At 50.6% G+C, this 18,142-nt stretch overlaps 2 protein-coding genes across 2 annotated transcripts; one reads left to right on the top strand and one right to left on the bottom strand.

Annotated features, from left to right (window-relative positions):
• Positions 1-636: 636 nt before the first annotated feature.
• CCNA2 (cyclin A2) lies at positions 637-5,845 on the top strand (the record flags this gene model as incomplete). The annotated part of the gene is made up of 8 exons (XM_084263653.1): positions 637-765; positions 985-1,216; positions 2,356-2,471; positions 2,809-3,032; positions 3,600-3,804; positions 4,637-4,750; positions 5,197-5,330; positions 5,794-5,845. 8 exons carry the CDS (start codon positions 637-639, stop codon positions 5,843-5,845), a joined length of 1,206 nt encoding a protein of 401 aa, XP_084119779.1.
• A 6,033-nt stretch (positions 5,846-11,878) lies between these two features.
• Positions 11,879-17,737, bottom strand: EXOSC9 (exosome component 9; the record flags this gene model as incomplete). Its single annotated transcript, XM_084262772.1, has 12 exons — positions 11,879-12,116; positions 12,639-12,717; positions 12,990-13,171; positions 13,518-13,664; positions 13,873-13,961; positions 14,120-14,252; positions 14,564-14,646; positions 15,087-15,224; positions 15,643-15,745; positions 15,848-15,967; positions 17,343-17,437; positions 17,672-17,737. 12 exons carry the CDS (start codon positions 17,735-17,737, stop codon positions 12,035-12,037), a joined length of 1,317 nt encoding a protein of 438 aa, XP_084118898.1. The 3' UTR covers positions 11,879-12,034.
• Positions 17,738-18,142: the final 405 nt, after the last annotated feature.

Genomic DNA, 18,142 nt, shown 5'->3' with positions numbered 1-18,142 from the left:
TGTGTGTGTCTGCCGCCCTGCGTCAGGGTCCCGCCGGGCTTGTGCGGGCGAGGGGCAGCGCGCTCTGCCTTTGAGGCGCCAGCAGCTGCCCGGACAGCCTCGCTTACGGGGCGGGCAGGGTTACACTTCCCCACCCCCCCGCCCCGGTGTTTCTGCCGTGCTTCCCCCCCTGCTGCTTCCCCGGACCCCGTGTCCCAGGTGAACTAGCAGCCCGCCTGCAGCGACGCGGGCGGGAGGGAGTGAGAGTTACAGTAACCCTAGCGAAGGCAATGCCACGCTTCGCCCTTGGACCAGGGTGCGGCGCGGGCCCGCCTCCGGCCGCGCTCCCAGGGGGAGGAGCGTCACCCATCCTTCCGCTGCGCCCCGGCCGCCGGCGGGAACGCCTGGCAGCCGTAAGCCCCGCCCGCGGCTCGTCCCATCCATTTTGGCCCCCGCCGCCGCCCGTAGGTCGCGTGATGCGCAGCGGCTCCGCGCCCTCTCATTGGCCGATTCAATAGTCGCGGGCTACTTGAACGGCGAGAGCGGCGCCGCGGCGCGGGACTCGGCGGCCGCCGGTGCGAGTTGTGTCATCCGGCGGCGCCCCCGTCCCCCTCCGGCCGCCCCGGTCCTCCCTCAGCGGCGCCCGCGGTCGCGACGATGTTGGAGGAGCAGGAGAACCGGGAGAACGTTCCTCCCGCCACCAAGGAGCCGCCGCCCGCCTGCGCCGCTCGCGTGGCGCTGGGGCTGCTCCATGGTGCCCAGCAGCGGCCCGGGCTCCCGCTGCAGGTGAGGGGGGGGGAGGAGGGTTGGGGTGGTGGGCCCGGGAGGCGATGTGCGGGGTGGGCGGCGTGCCCGGGAGGCCGTGTGAGGGGATGGCGGGCGGGGGGGGGTTGCCGCGCCGCCTTGGGGCGGCGGGAGCTGTCAGCGGCGGCTGTCAGCAGCCGGGCGGGGCTCTCGGTGTCCGGCCTGGGCTCTCTGCGGCGCTGACGGGCCGCTCTCCCACAGGCGGCGCGGAGCGGCGGCGAGGGCCATGGCGCGGCGGCGGGCCGGCCGGCCGGCGGGCAGCAGGCCTTCACCATCCATGTGGATGAGCCGGATGGGGAGCAGCAGCGGCGGCGGCGGGGCGCCCCGGCCACCCAGAAGGAGGAAGCAGCCCTGGGACTGCGTGCGGCCGTCAGCGCCATGGGGCAGCGGCGGCCCCTGGCGCCCCTGGGTAACGCTATAGACATGAGCTTCGGTACGTGAGGCGCGCACGCCGCTTCCCCTCTCCCCCCTCCCCGCCTTCCTGTCCCCCACCCCAACCCCCCCAGAGTATCGGCAGGCCCCCGGTTTCCCCTGCCTGGGGTTCATCCACGATCCAGCCCCTGGGATGGCGGCGCGGCCCCGGGCTCCCGGTGCGCTGGGGGTGCCGGGGTGCCACCCACCTGCTCCCTCCGGGCAGCGCGGGAGCCTTCCCGCGGGAATCACGGGGGAGCAGGGCTGTGCCTAGGCGTTGGCCCGGGAATGATCCCCTGAGGGAATTGGCCGGGGACTGCAGATCCTGAGGCTGGTGGGATGTACTCTGGTTTGGTTTGGCTTGGGAGGTAGCTTTTAAGTTCCCAAAACTGGCTTGGTTCCTTGGAGCCTGCCATTGCTGCACAGTGGCTTTTCTCTCCGCCTGTCAGTTACCTGAGCCCCTGCACTTGCACCCCATACTCTTTGTGGGTCGTGTTATGCCCTGAGCCTTAGCTATTGGTATCTCCTGAGGGAAACCAGACTGCAGAGAAGAGCAGCTGCCCCTAAAGCCTCACCCTTTGCTACTGCTATAGAGTTAGAAGGTGATTTTATACTCAGGCAGATCCTGAGGGTCATTGGACTCTTCTCCCAGGTCACAGCCTGTACTTTAGAGTATTTTAAGCCCTTCCCAGTATGTAAGAAATGGGGGGGTGTCAGATCTGTCTTCTGTAATACGTATGCGAATGTCTGAGGACTGATTCCATCGTGGTCCCCTTCTGCCGTCTACAAATAGCTCAGTTACTCCAGCCCTGGTTTAGCCCAGGATAGCTCATCTTACGGGATTCACACCCGTGTAACAAGCCGACACAACCCAGTGAGCTTTACATATTGCAAAAGAGTTTTCCATCCCTTTGCTCTCGGGGGGGGAAGAGTAGGCAGGAGAATGGGAAGCTTCCCTGTTGTGAAAACAGTTTGGCTTCCCCAGCGCTCCCTCAAATCCCAGCCTAGTTGAGTGATGGCTGCCCTCTCCTACCTGTTTAGGTGGTGAGAGACAGTCCTGGAGAGCCTCTGTCACATAGCACAGAGCAGGGTTACTTGCCTGTGCTGCAGGGGGGTGGTCTGGGGGTGCCTGCGTTAATGTGGCTGTTATCTTCTGCTTAGATTCTCCCAGTATTATGGATATTTCTATAACCTCAGAAGCAGAAGAGAAAAAAACAAACGTTAATAATGTGCCAGACTATATCAACGATATCCACACCTACCTCAGGGAAATGGAGGTGAGCTGTTGTCATTTTCCCCTTATTTGTATCCAGTTCATGGGGGAGAAATGCACGCAAACATTAAATAGTGACTGAATTAAAGCTCTCTAGAAATAGCCAAATAAGATGCTGTGTCTGCTGCATTGAGCACAAGACTGGTTTGTTGTGATCCAGCTGAGTGCCATGTGCTGAGCAGAAGCTGGAAAGCAAGATTATGGAAATAAAACTTGTTGATCTCAGGCTTACTGTCATTTGCTTCTGATCTGCTTAAACTGTTGTAAATGGAGCTGAAGCTGTTGCTTCCCTACTGGTGTTTAGTCCAAACTCAAATCCTACCTGTTGTCTACACTTACAGGTGAAATGCAAGCCTAAAATGGGTTACATGAAGAAGCAACCCGATATCACAAACAACATGCGGGCGATTCTTGTGGACTGGCTGGTGGAAGTTGGAGAGGAATACAAATTACAGAATGAAACTCTGCACTTAGCTGTAAATTACATTGATAGGTTTCTTTCTTCAATGTCTGTCTTGAGAGGAAAACTTCAGCTCGTGGGTACTGCAGCTATGCTGCTTGCATCGTAAGTGAAACTGCTTAATTTAAAATTCCCCCTGCTGGTCTCATACAGGTAGAAACCTTGCGGCTGCCGCTCTTCTGTTACCTGCAGCCAGAGTGACTTTTTCTTCATGCTAGAAGAAAAACGGGGAATTATCCACCTGAAAGCTTGGCAGCTTGCATGAAACTCTGCAGAGGGGTTCTAGGCTACCTCTGGGCACTGCCCTAATGTGAGGATTTGCTCGTTCTAGCTGCAGCTGCAGGAGACCTCTAAACAGTATTTGAGGGAACACGTGCAAGACACGTCACAAGGAAGCTTTGCTTGCACTGGTTGCTTAGTGTAGTGGGGTTTTCTGGAATTTCACTGAGACTGGTTTCCACATTGTTCAGTGCTAAAATATGAGGCTATTGTAGCTCCGTAACTTCAAATTCTGGTGATTCAAGAGCTACTGAACCAAGTGCAGCAAACTTGTTGGGTAACAGTACCTAGCTGCTTCACAAGTCAATGTTTACGTTTCATGATGGCTTTCCTCAAACGTTGTCTGGTTTCCTAGTACCAAATCATTTGCTCATAACTTTTTTCTCTTGGCAGGAAGTTTGAAGAAATCTACCCTCCCGAAGTGGCAGAGTTTGTCTACATCACAGATGACACCTATACCAAGAAGCAGGTTCTAAGGATGGAGCACTTAATTTTGAAGGTTTTGTCATTTGACTTGGCAGCTCCAACAATCAACCAGTTCCTCACTCAGTATTTCTTACATCAGCAGACAAATGCTAAAGTGGAGAGTCTTTCAATGGTAAGGAACCTACGCCTAGCCTGCGTAGCCAGAGTTTTGGTATTCCTAATGTGCTTTCCAAACTCTCATAATCCCAGTAGAAAAGAAAGGCTAAAGGATTTTTCAGTCCAGGCTTCCCTGCAGCCTCCTATTTTTCAATGCTTAGTCTCTCTGGGAGCGTTGTGGAGAGTGCACACGGTCTGACGCATGCTCCAGAACTGGTGCCACGCCGCTGGAAGCTCCCGCTCCTGTTGCCACTTACTATTAAGATACTCCATTCCTATCACAGGCCAGCACTTGGCCTGCCTAAGGATGGCGTGCTTACTCAGGGCAGGCAGAGATCGATGATCTTGAATTTGGTGGTTGTTTCACTGCTAGACGTTTCCCTCTGTCTTACCTGAAGCTTATCACACCTACCCACCTGCTTTGGCTGAGAAGGGCTTTATTTTGGTTTTCCCCTCAACGGGCAGCGAGCTCTAAATCCAGGAGCTGATTTCCAGAGCAGAGCGTGGTTAACGTGCCAGCTAAAGTGATACTCAATCCTGGCTGTATAGCAGGTACCAGAGCTCCTACATGGAAGCCCTTGTGTAAAGGTCACACCTGGCTACGCTCTTACTTCTAGTTCTCACATACCTCTAAGTGCAGAATGCAGTGGGGAGAAAGAGTGTCTGGGGATGCTGACAGTACCTAACGGTAGCTGCTAGAAGAGAAAGTGAGCGGAAACCGGTAAAAAGCTGTTCCTGTGACTGGTGGCGGGATTGGATGCTGAAATCCGGGTTCTAGCGCAACTGTTAGATGCTCTTCTACTTGCTTTCCAAAGCAGGTGATTCCCCTTCTCTCCTTTCCTTTGCAGTACCTGGGGGAGCTGAGTCTCATCGATGCCGATCCTTACCTGAAATACTTGCCGTCAGTTATTGCTGCTGCAGCGTTTCACCTAGCGGGCTATACGATCACTGGACAGACATGGGTAGGTGCACTGAGACCTGGGCCTTCGCTCACCTTTACGTGTGTTCTGCCTGTTCGTGCGCTCTTCTGACAAAAACCAGGGTGGGCGCTGCGCCGTGCGCCTTTCCTTGGAAGGAAGAGGCATCTATCGATGCGCTCCATCCTGGTGATCCCCCTCAAAGCTGTAAGCAACTTCCAAGGGATGAGGAGACGAGTGGTAAAGAAGCCTAAGCCCTGAAGGCAAGGGATGCTTGTAGAGAATGTGACAGTCCTGAGGGTTACTCTAAATCTACATGGACCGCTAAAGTGTGTGCAGTGAGAACTGAACTGCTTTGTGCTTGGGAAGGTGACACCCTGCCAGGCTACTGGAGTGGCAGTTCAACAGGAAGCTAAGAACCACACTGGTGGTGGTCAGCGTGAGTGAATGGAAACGGCTAAATGCCCCTCTTCTTTTCCTTCTTCCCTCAGTCTGAATCCCTGTGCAAAGTAACAGGCTACACCCTTGAAGACATCAAGCCTTGCCTCATGGACCTACACGGGACCTACCTCAGAGCAGCACAGCACACGCAACAGTCCATAAGGGAAAAATACAAGAGTACGAAGTAAGTATCCCTAGCAACATGTGAGAAGCTGGGATGTTATACCCGAGCTGCCTAGTATGTAACTACTTTGTGGGGTGTGGGGGGGGGGGTGTATCTTGAGTCTTCATCGGGGGCCACCAACCAAATCTACCACTTAAGTGAAATGGTGAAGAGAGCCCCCAGGTTTCTGCATAGTGTTTTGTGGAGCAACACTTGGTGTTCACCACCAGACCTCTTATCGTTACCCAAACTGTCTAGTAGGACCTGGGGGAGCTGTCTTGATGTTCCTACAGTTGGCAGGTGGGAGATAGTACTGATGCTCCTATAAATATGTGTAGGCATGGCAGCTGACAAGCCCCAAAATGTCTTCTGCTGGCTGTGCTTTGAGAGAGACGCACTTTGCTGTGGAGAGAGAAGTATGCTCTTCACAGCAGAGAGCACTTGAGCAAGGTGACCATCCTGCATCTCTTTTTCCCCTCTCTAGGTACCATGGAGTATCGCTTATTGACCCACCAGAAACACTAAACATATTGTAGTAATCAAGAGACTGATCTTTCTTTTTTATTACTATTTTTTAAATGTTTATGATAAGGAAATGATGTACAGTTTTAAAATGTGGTTCACAATTCTAGGTGTGATCGCTCGGAATAGTAATACAGGTTTTGATGAATTTAATTATGAAATTAGTTTTACATGGTTTTAATGTAAATCTTTTTTTGTACATGCTATCTGGTTAAAATATTTAGCTGGGTTTTTATAAATACTTTCTCTTCAAGCATGGGATTAATCATGCAAACCAAGTGAAATACTTGCGTAATTTCAGACTAAACATTAATATTAGCTGTGGGTTATTAGAATAGGGCTTTTTCCCTAAGTAGGGATGATCTGGACTCCAGAGCAGTATTTGTAGCATTTCTATGCTGTCTAGTTTAAACTGAGACTTAGTATAGGTCTGAAATTTTAATTAGTGGCTGTAATACTAGAAGAAACTACATAGCTGTGAGGAGAACCCTTCGCTGGGGTTGACTCTGAGGCTCTTCAGACTGTGCCGCTTACGGGAAGTTGTAACTGCAGTGTCGTGTATTGCCACATCTCTACTAGGTTCAAGGTTAATACCGCTGCAGGGCTCAAACTGGTACACCAGTTCATGCTCCTTTCTTCCTGGACTTATTAATCAGTCTCATTACAGGTATTTTATAGTCAAGGTGTAAAGCTGGTACTAGTTTAAACTTGCCAGGTTCCCACTGATGTGTTAGCTGTCCTGAATGTCTGTCAATACCTACTAAAAATCAGTTGTCTTAGCTTGTATGTCTTTAGGGGTGGGATTAAACTGCAGAATGGTGAAGTACCGCTCAGTGCCTTTGGGAGGAGGGGACGTCTTCTGGCGTGGCAGGGCGGTGTGTGGAACCATATGAACTCTGTACATCCCCTTTGCTTGGAAAAGGTTTCTCTGTGGCACGCAGCAAACACGCAGACCAATTGGTATCGCTTTCCCTTAGTTCTAGAACTAATAGAGGTTTCTAGAACTAGCGCGTAGATCAAGTAGACGCTTAACCTTCAGCCTGTGTAAAGGGCATGATGCTGTCCTGTTACCTGCTATTTCTTGCATGTAAAGGGTGCATGGAAATGGGTTTAAATAACCCATTTCCAGGTTGGCTAATAAATAATTTTTATATCTAATGTTAGTGGTCATGCCAATACCTTAAAACCAGTACTACCGTCTTAAACTGGCATTGACTTCTAAAGCTCTTTGGCATGGGCTGCCCCGTGACACCTGCGCTACCTGAGCATGATTCGACGCTGGGTGTCTGCAGGTAGCACTCAGCAGGACCCAGTGTAAGCTCTTTGCAGATGTCCAGCAGCTGTCACTACACACGGGGTATTTGTAATAAATTTTGAAGAGAGCAGCAGCCCTTGGTCACACTGACCAACGGGTGTAGCAGCAAGACAGCTCGCACCTCTTGAGGCAGGAGCTGACCACACGCCGAGCCCCCCGTGCTCTGCCTCAGTTGCAAAGCTGGTCCAGCCGAGCGATGACAGTGGCTTACCCAGCAAAGACCAAAGTAAGCAACAGAGGCTGCCTGGGGGTTTTGGCCAATCTGAGCTCTTTGGGATGCACATTGACTTTCATATGTCTTCTAATGGTTAATGAATCATGGAATGGCATGGGTTGGAAGGGATCCCAAGGATCAATGAGCTCCAACCCCCCTGCCACAGGCAGGGCCACCAACCTCCAGGCCTGGAGCTAAACAAGGTTGCCCAGGGCCCCATCCAACCTGGCCTTGAACACTTCCAGGGATGGGGCATCCACCACCTCTGGGCAGCCTGTTCCAGCACCTCACCACTCTCTGTGAAGAACTTCCCCCTAATATTTCATCTAAACATTCCCTCCTTTAGCTTCAATCCATTCCCCTTTGTTCTGCCATTATCTACCCTTTTAAAAAGTTGATTCCCCTCCTGTTTCTCTGCTCCCTTCAGGGACTGGAAGGCTGCAATGAGGTCCCCCCACAGCTTTCTCTTCTCCAGGCTGAACAAGGCCAGCTCCCCCAGCCTCTCTTGGTAGGGCAGATGCTCCAGCCCTTCAATCATCTTCGTGGCATCCTCTGAACCCTCTCCAACAGTTCCATGTCTTTCTTGTATTGGGGGCCCCAAACCTGGACACGGGACTCCAGTTGGGGCCTCACGAGGGCAGAGTAGAGAGGGACAATCACCTCCCTGTCCCTGCTGGCCACTCCTCTTCTGTTGGAGCCCAGGATACCATTGGCCTTGCGAGCTGCAAGAGCACACTGCTGGCTCGTGTTAAGTTTCTCATCCACCAGAATCTCCAAGTCCTTCTCAGCAGGGCTGCTCTCAAGGAGCTCTTCTCCCAGTCTGTATCTATGTCTGGGATTCCTCTGGCCCAAGTGCAACACCTTACACTTGGCAGTGTTGAACCTCATTATGTTCACCCAGCTTCACCTTTCCAGCCTGTCAAGATCCCTCTGGATGGCTTCCTTTCCTTCTGTTGTGTCAACCACACCACTCAGCTTGGTGTCATCCGCAAACTTGCTGAGGGTGCACTCAATTCCATTATTGATAAAGATGTTAAAGAGCAGCGGTCCTAAGACAGACCCCTGGGGGACCCCACTTGTCACCAGCCTCCACCTGAACATAGACCCATTGACCATCACCCTTTGTCTATGTCCTGCCAACCAGTTTCTTATCCACTGGATGGTCCACCCATCAAATCCACATCTCTCCAATTTAGAGATAAGGATGTGATGAGGGACTCTGTCAAAGGCCTTGCACAAGTCCAGGTAGATGACATCGGTCACCTTCCCTTTATCTACCAATGCTGTCACTCCATCGTAGAAGGTCACCAGATTGGTGAGACATGACCTTCCCTTGGTGACCCAGATCACGCGCTCATCCCTCATGTGCTTCAGCATGTCATCCAGGAGGATCTGTTCCAGGATCTTCCCAGGCACAGAGGTGAGGCTCACCGGCCTGTAATTCCCTGGGTTTCCTTGCGCCCTTTTTTATAAATGGGAGTGCCGTGACCTTTTTTCCAGTCCCCAGGGACCTCTCCTGACAGCCACGACTTTTCAAATATGATGGAGAGTGGCTCGGCAACCACATCAGCCAGCTCCTTCAGGACCCTGGGATGCATGTCATCCGGCCTCATAGACTTGTAGACATTCAGTCTCATGAGGCAGTCTTGGACTTGCTTTGCCCTTACAGTGTGTGGGGATTTACTCCCCCAGTTCCCACCTAGAGGTCCCGGGATGCAAGGTTCTGGGACTTGAGAATTATGAGGATCCTGGCTGCCAGAGAAGACTGAGGCAAAGAACTCATTCAGTACCTCAGCCTTCTCCATGTCAGTTGCAGCCAATTCTCCTTTCTCATTTACCAAGGGGGTATGCTCTCTTTGGCCTGTCTCTTCTGGCCAATGTACCTGTAAAATCCCTTGTTGTTTTTAACATCCCTCACCAAGCTCACTTCCATCTGCATCCTGACTTTCCTGATCCCGTCTCTGCAAGTCCAAACAGCATCCCTGTATTCTTTCCAGGCAACACACCCTTGTTTCCAGAGCTTGTATTTTCCTCTCTTTTCCCTCAGTTTGGCCAGCAGGTCCTTGCCCAGCCATGCTGGTCTCCTGCCCCTCCTGCCCACTTTTTTATTCAAAGGGACAGAGAGCCCTTGAGCTCTCAGAAAGGCATCCTTAAAGAATAGCCAACTTTCCTCAACATTGCTATCGGGACCACCTCCCAGGATATCTTGGCCAACAAGTCCTTAAACAGCCTGAAGTTTGCTCTCCTAAAGTTCAGGGTCCTGATCCCGCTCTTTGCCAGGCCCACATTCCTTGAGATCGCAAACTCAACTAGAACATGGTCACTGCAGCCCAGGCTGTCTCGAACCTTAACACCTTCAATGATCTCCCCCGCATTGGTGAGCACCAGGTCCAGCAATGCATCATTTCTGGTCGGTCTGTCCAAAACCTGAACCAGAAAGTTGTCATCTACAGACTCCAGGAGTCTCCTGGATCTCTTGCAACTCACTGTGTGGTTTTTCCCAGCAGATGTCTGGGTGGTTACAGTCCCCCATCAGGATGAGTGCCTGTGACCAGGATGCCTCCTGCAGCTGAAGGAGGAAAGCCTCATCAGTAGTCTCTCTGTGATCAGGTGGCCTGTAGTAGACCCCTATCACCAGCTGTTCCTCATTAGTCCCATCCCTAATTCTGACCCACAGGCTCTCCACCTGCTCCTGACCACTTTTCAGAGAGAGCCCCTCACAGTCTATCCACTTTTTAACATAGAGGGCAACTCCACCACCCTTCCTACCTAGCCTATCCCTTCTAAAAAGGAGATACCATTCTACAGGGGTATTCCAGTTGTGGGAATCATCCCACCATGTTTCCATGATTGCAACTAGATCATAACTTTCCAGTAACATCATAGAAAACATGGATTGTGTCTGGTGCATAGCACTGGAAGTGCTCTAACCTGTACCGACAGGAACACGTTTGCCAGTCACGATACTGGTTTGTCACCTCAGAAGGGCGACTAAAAATGCTGCCTGGCCTTTGTTCTTTAAGACAGTGGATTCTGCCTTCCTCTCTTTTTGTGGGGTACGCTGGAAACTCTGCAAGACCACTGAGAAATAGGGACACTGGAAGAGGAGTAAAGTAGAGGAAGCTTATAACTTATTTTCCCCGGAAAAGAGCAAGTAGCAGTACTTAAGTGGAAGGACTTCAGCAGTTCATGGAACTGATTTGCTGCTTAACATCTCCTTGAAACGTACGTTTTTGGTGGAAGTTGTTCCGTTACTGGTCCCATGGCACAGGGGACAATTCTCCTTTTCTCACCCAGCATTATTTTCAACATGGTGCTGCAACTTCCTCTACAGCCTAAAAAAAATGCTTCAGCTGGGGGCTGGCATCTCTGCCTGCTATGATGAGGTTCTTTCCTCCTCCCTGACAGCACCTGCAGGAAGCAGCATCTCCTTCATCCTCTCGTTCTCCAAAGCTGTAGCTCTTGCTAGGCGGTTCTAGCTCTTGCTCCTAAACTTTCAACCAATGCCCCTGGCTGTACTGTACCGCTGTTCTGCCTATCCCATTTAACTTCTGATCCTTCCAAAACAGCCTCTAAGGCTGTGGGTATGACTTATGTGTGTCAACAAAGAATTAGCAGTGCAAGTAGTACCAATGGGCTGCCTGGAAGAAGCTACTGTCCTGTGGTACTGGGGAAGAAACAAATGCCTCACTTGTACTCGAGTGACTTTAGGTTGGAAGAACTGCCACTAAGATAACATGCGGGTTTTGCTCCTGGAGCCATGGGGCTCTTAGTGTTTGGCCCTTTCTGGAGGAGCACAACTTGAGTGAAGCTTTCCATATTGGGGAGCAGGGGCTTTTAGCGTTTTTAAATTCTAAACCTGATTTGGGGAATGTAACACCTGCAATGGGATTTTCTCTCTTGTTCGTCTTTCATTAAGTACTAAGGTCAGATGTAAAATAGTCCTACTCTGCTCTTGTAAATATGTGCATGTATGTTTCCAATTTGACTTGGGTTTTGCACGAAGGGGCTCAGTCAGCTGCTTGGGAAAGCGCCTTGTCGTCTCATTGTTTTACCCAATTCAAAGGTTGGAGCATCGCTCTTTGAATCCAGTGTGAAGAAGCATTCCTGTCCCCTGCATGTAATATTTAATTAAACTTTCTAAGAAACACCACTGCTGGTATGAGTCACTTCTCTCCCAAAGCGCTGCGGGCTAAGTACAAGCATCTCTTGTTATTCCTACAAAGCTATTTCGGTGAGAAGCTGGGTCTTAAGCACAGCACACCCTTGGCTCTATGTAGAACATGCTTAGGTGTATGAAATGCTCCCCCAGGGGGTAATAACAACTTTAATGCAAAGCAGCTTTTCCTAGCACTGAACTAGAGCTGTCACTCCTTTTACCATCCAGGCTCAGCAGTTCAGTGACAGCAGAGGCTGTTTTGTAACAAATCCTGCATCTGCTCTTCAACCTGGAAATGTTAAGAGTCTTCACTGCGAGCATCTACTGCAGCTGGATACAAACCAACTATACAATTTCACTTACATGCAATTTTTTTTTTATTTAAAGCTGTGTACAATAGTCTTATAAAATCCACCTAGAAGTGGGGTGGGAGGAAATAAAATTATCTACAAAACCAGGTTCAGTAACAGTAGACCAAATTTGATATATAGCATTCCTGGAGGAGGGTGATGGCTTCAGGGAGCAGTTCTCTTCTTTTTTCTCCTTTTGGCAAATGCTTTCTTACCTGTGATTTCTTGTTTCAAGCTGGTCTGCGTTCTGTGAGCAAGTGACATTGGTATTAAAGAAACACACTAAATAGCCTAATTTCAAGAGATGACCAGCTGATCCCCCCCCTACCAAGGCCACCACCCGCCACACTCGAAGCAGAGGCGAAACTTAGCATCTAGGAAGTGTGCTGCCTGAAACAAGGAGGGGCTCCATGGCTACTGCAGGGGTATGGCCGTAACCCTGACCTCTTGGAAATAAAACTTAAGATTAGCTGTAGTGGAGCATGCAAAATCTCTGTGGCACCTTTAAGGAGCAGGTGATGCACTTCCACGTTTATGCCCTCACTCCCTTTAGAGCACAGGTTAGGCAAATACCTCCAAAGGTTTTGAACAGCCAAGAGGTCTGGCCTCCTTGTACAGGGCAAGCTAGCCTAGACTGCAACTTCCTCCTCAGCTCTCTACGTTGTCCCCTTGGTCAGCAGAGAGCTTTCCTAGCCTTGCCAAAACCCCGTGCTTTCTGAAAAGACTCCTCCCAACCCCTCTTCCCCTCCTGCTTCCTTGTGCTGGTTACCTTGTTTTCTTTGGTAGCTCCTGGGGTTCCAGAATCACCACCTCCTCCTCTTCGCTGTCAGACAGCACAATAGGTTCACCTAACAAAAGCCAACCACAAACATGATCAGTTTTACACAAACATAACTAATAGCCAGAGCAGTTGTAAAGAAACAGGGCGACAGTGCTCAGCTTGGAGTCCTCCATATACCACAGCGATCCAGTTTCCTTTTGAAGGAAACAAGTGACCAGGTGAAGCAAACAGCAAATGGGTGTAGCAAATGAAGAATGGCTACAATGGCTCTCCCTTCTTGCTATGGCTGTTAATGAAGGGACATGAGCAGCACAGCTGGTATCAAGACAAAATATTTACCCTTCTTAGTTCCCCTCATCATGTCTGCATCCTCAGTTTCTATCTTCTCAAGAGCAGTTGCCTCACTTTCATCTTCTTCCGCTGCTTCTTCCTTCTCAGATTCTTCAAGGTCTCCCCAGGAGTTTTCTATTCCTTCCCCAATCTGTGCCGTCCCAGGAGTGTGCAATATTGCTGTGGCAAAACTGAAGTAGTTGAGAAAAATCTTGGACTTTGTATTCTGAGAGCAAACCAGCGATAACTTTTCTCCCCAGCGGAGAACATGGTTAAAGGGGACACAAGAACGAGTACTTCTCCAGTTAGTCTAACAACTTGTGACCCCAGACCTCAGTTTGGCACTTTATGCTAGGAATTAAGTTGCCTAAAAGCAGTTAGAACCCAAACCGAGATAATGCCGATGTCTTCCTTTGCAGGCCAGGTGGCTTCCTAAGGTGTGAGGAACCTCAGGTGTGTGTGTTAAGCTTCTAGTTGTGCTAGCACAGGGGTGGGAAGCCTGGCTTCCCCCACAAATAATGCAACAGAAAAAGATACACGTCCGAAGGAGGGTCGGCTTGAGCGATGATTTCTTCCGCTTGCTCTTCCACGTCGTTAGTATCCACAGCGGCGCTTCCCATTTTGAAGGCGGTGATCTTTTGATTTGGTATCGATTCTGCAAAGCCAAACTTCCCACCTTCTTTCCTAGCCATTCAAAGACAGACATTGTCTCAGGGTGTTTCACACTTAAAAGCCACTTTCCAAGTCCAAATATATTTTTACATATATATATTTAAATATTGCCATTTAAAACAAAGAAAAATGAAAGTTTGCTGCTCAAGCTACAGCTGGGTGTTAATTTTCAGTATGTTTCTTAAAAACACTCATTTCCCTTCCTTCCCAAAACACTCACCTCACTTTCTGGTCATTCTCCAAGGCTTTCTGAATCAGTTCTGTTATTTCTGCGACCTTAACAGCCGTTATGTTACTGCATCTCAGAACCTGTTCGTTACAGATAGAGTTTATGATCCCAAAAACAAGATGGTTTTAACTCCAACTTAGAACACTGGGAGTCACAGACCCTGAATATAAAATGCTGCACCTCAGCATGAGGGACTGCACCGACTGCAAGTTGAAACAGCAGAAAGGCAAGGATTTACCTGATCCTTTACCAGCATAATCCCTCCACTGGACTGGATGGTACAAATTTCCTGATGTTTATTCATGGCAATTACAAGGAGGCCATCCATTACACTTTCCTCACGTTCACTTGGATCCACCAATAAATAGGTCCTAGAATCAAGGTTTTAAATATAAGGCAACAGTAAACATTTTGGGTGAGTTACCACCCTTAGAAAAATTACACAAAGGAATTGGTTTTAGTAATTAATGGGTATATTACACCACCACCCCCCAAAAATAAGTTGTTCTACATCACCAGTGGAAAGCTGCTGGTTAGTTACACCATGCAGAACGCATCTGACCTCAGATAAATTGGTTTTAAGAAGCTTGTTTGTCGAGATAAATATCCTTAGGACTCGCAAAATCAGTTCTGCAGAACAGACAATAAGCTGCTTCTGTCAAAGGACTTAAAAAAATCTTACCCTTGTTGGAAGAAAGCAAAGCTGACACAAATCGGCATGTGGTGGATACTCAAGGGGACAGGATCACGTTCCTCAGGCGTGTACTTGGAAAAGAATTGGCCCAGAAAACAATTATTTACAAAACCCACTTTATGTGTTGTACAAAGATAGCTAAAGAAGTCAAAAACAATGAAAAAAAGGCTAGTAAATGTTTAGTCATCTAAATATTAAACAAACTCTTCTAAATAAAGTCATCTAAGTATTAAAAAAACCCTCTTTTCATGCTCCTTGTGCAATTGTGTTTGTGACCTACAGGTAAATACAGCGTGCACACACCAGCCCTGTGCTTGATTTGGTCATAATGCTGCGAAATACTTACCTTCTGCAATTAATACTCCCATAAACCAGGGGTGATAAAACTCTGTATTCAGCACATTTTGAACAGCAACACATCTACCCTAAACCTTGGGTATCTCAGCCTTTATCTGCTCACACAGCCATGTGATTCTCCCTTTTGAACTGGGAAGGAACGGGTGCCACTCACCACGGTGACCTCCTCTCCTTGCACAGACACATCGGGCCGGCGGAAGTGGCACAGCGCGACAATTCCCGCGATGCTGGCAGCGTCAATAATGTTGCCGTCGTGGTTTAACAGGTGCAGGTCCAGGCGAATTTGCCAAACCTGAGGAAAAGACGACCAAACTGCTTGCTAATTTGGGAGGGGATTCAACAGGAGTCGCTGTTTTTCACAATAATTTCGGTTTTGAACCATAAAAAGAACCAGCATCTGTTCCTCAGGCCTTTGCTGCAGCAGATGAAACATCCTGCCATGTTCCAGAGTGCTAGATTTTATTATGGCAAAATACATTAACACTTAAGTACAGTTTAAACTTTATTCTGCAAAGAGATACTTGAGTGTGCAGTGTCCCACCTACTTCAGAGCCCAGGTAGTTAAAAACACCCATGACGTCTGCTGTGTGTATCCTTACGGCTACCCGAAACAGAACTACTGGTTTCCAAAACAAGACAGAGTCCCCCTTAAGATCAGACTACACGCACCTTGTAGTTCAAAACCACTTGAAATCAGTAGGTTTTTGTACCTTTTCACCAGCAACCACGCAGAGGGATTCGGTATCTATACATTTGGAATTTCTCAGGCATCGTTCTATCAGCCTGTTCAGATTCACCAGCAAATCGGGTTGCCTGTTAAAACAAAATCAGCCCAAAATTGAAGATACACATACGTGGTTCCAAGCAATGGCTCCTCCGTCATCCTTGTGTACTCTTTTAAAGAATGTTACGTACCTGCCTGGCTCAAAACCAGGGGCAGCCATTGGTGACAGCTCCAGATTGAAGAAAAGTATACCTTCTGTCGGGCGACTTGGTTTGGGGGGAACAAGTTCACATGAGACTTGTGCAAGAACCCTGCAAAGGCAAACAAACCAGTAAGTCACAAATTGAGCAGGAAAAATCCTCCTACCACTAGAAATCAAATGCATACTTTGAAGAAACATGTGCTTAGGCTTTTTAGCTTGTCTTTCTCACCCCTGGCAATTGCTCACTCAATGCCTGTCATATGTATTTAAACTCTGGTCAACAACTGAGAGAATCAAACGTAGAAATCAGAACTTCTCTCTTTTAGGGTTAAAAACACTTAAATACATGTGAATCCATAGATAAATGTTTACCTACAGAATCACAGAACATTAGGAGTTGGAAGAGCCCTTGAAAGATCATCTAGTCCAACCCCCCTGCCAGAGGAGGAACACCTAGACTAAATCACACAGGAACACATCCAGGTGGGGTTTGAATGTCTCCAGAGAAGGAGACTCCACAACCCCTCTGGGCAGCCTGTCCCAGTTGCTCTACCACCCTCACAGTGCCAAATTTCCTCCTTACACTCACATGGAACTTCCTCTGCTCCAGCTTGCACCCATTGTCCCTTGTCCTATCGGTGGCTATCCCTAAGAAAAGCATGGCTCCATCCTCCTGACTCTCACCCTTTACGTATTCATAAAGCTGAAGAGGCCCAGCTCCCTCAGCCTCTCCTCATAAGGAAGGTGTTCCACTCCCTCCATCACCTTGGTGTCCCTGCACTGGACTCTTTCAAGGAGTTCTGTGTCCTTCTTGACCTGAGGGGCCCAGAACTGGACACTAATCCAGGTGCGGTCTCAGCAGGGCAGAGTAGAAGGGGAGGAGGACCTCTTTTGACCTACTAACCACCCCCCTTCTAATACATCCCAGGATGCCACTGGCCTTCTTAGCCCAGAGTGCATGTTGCTGGCTCATGGTCATCCTGCTGTCCCCCAGGACCCCAGGTCCCTCTCACCCACGCTGCTCTCCATCAGGCCAGTCCCCAACCTGTGCTGGTATCTGGGGCTGTTCTTCCCTAGACCTAAGTGCATGTATCTCAGTTTTCCACATACGTGCAATTTGTGGAAGAATGCACAATATATTGTGAGATCAGGGAATCAAGGGGTGAAAAGTTACAATCGCTGTGTTATAATCACTTTGTACTACATAAAATATCCATGACCCAGAACAACAGCAGCCCCATCCTGTCCCACTCCCACAGTCCTGCCCTCGAGCACCGTGAGCTCTGGATTCAGCTCTCGCAACCCGCTTGCTGTGCCCTCGATGGGCTTTGTGGCACCCAACATGCACCGCTGTGCCCCTGCACTGCTGCTGCAGGCTTAGAACTGGAATGCCTTGAGGTGAGAGCGTACGGCAGCCTCTGCCAGGCCTCTCCTCGGCCGCTGAGCGCTGCGCGGCCTGCCCGGCTTCTCCCCTACGCACCCACCTGGTCTTCCCCAGCTCCACGATGCAGCAGCCGCGGTCGGTGCCGAAGGAGATGCGCACGTTCCGGTAGTCATAGCACTGCCGCCCGTCCAGGCGCTGCGGGCCCACAGACACACAAACACAGAGCGGGTTAACGCGCCGTCCCCAGAGGGGCGGGAATGGGCTGCGGGACAGGACTGCGGGAAGGGAAGGGCCGGGAAGGGGCTGCGGGAAGGGATGGGGCGGGAAAGGCCTGCGGGAGGGCCGGGCCGGGCAGGGGCTGCGGGAAGGGCCAGGGCGGGAAGGGCCAAGCCGGGAGGGAGCTGCGGGAGGGCCGAGCCGGCCCCGCACCTTCCTCTCCTCAAGGGCGCGGAGGATGAAGCGCCGCTCGCAGTTGGAGAGCGGCGTCGCCTTCATGGCTGCCGCTCAGGAGCAACGCGCGCCGCGGCTTCCGTCATCGCCGCGCGACAGCCACAGGAGGACGGATGGAAGCGGCCGGTGTGCCAGTGCGCAGGCGCGAAACTCCCGCCCCGACCGCTCCGTCCCGCCCGCAGGCCGCAGTCCTCAGTGCTGCCGCCCGGACGGTGAGGCGCGGCGGGGCGGTGGGGCGGCGGTCGCTATCAGTCGTCTCCTGGTAGAGCCCTTCTGAACGATGGGCACAGCGGCTCGGAGGCCCGGCCACCCCCCGCCTGGGATGGGGCCGATGCGGTATCCGCCCCGTGACGGCTCCCCGCGCCTCGCCGGGGGCACGGAGGCCGCGCGGGCCTGCGCCAGTGTGCCCGCCTGGAAGCAGCAAAGCCGGGTACCAGGCCTCTCGTGTGG

The sequence above is a fragment of the Gallinula chloropus genome (genome assembly GCF_964237585.1).
Source record: "Gallinula chloropus genome assembly, chromosome: 4".
In the NCBI taxonomy this organism is placed as follows: domain Eukaryota; kingdom Metazoa; phylum Chordata; class Aves; order Gruiformes; family Rallidae; genus Gallinula; species Gallinula chloropus.
The sequence above is the reverse complement of the archived record's forward strand: the minus strand, read 5'-3'. Positions and strand labels throughout refer to the sequence as shown.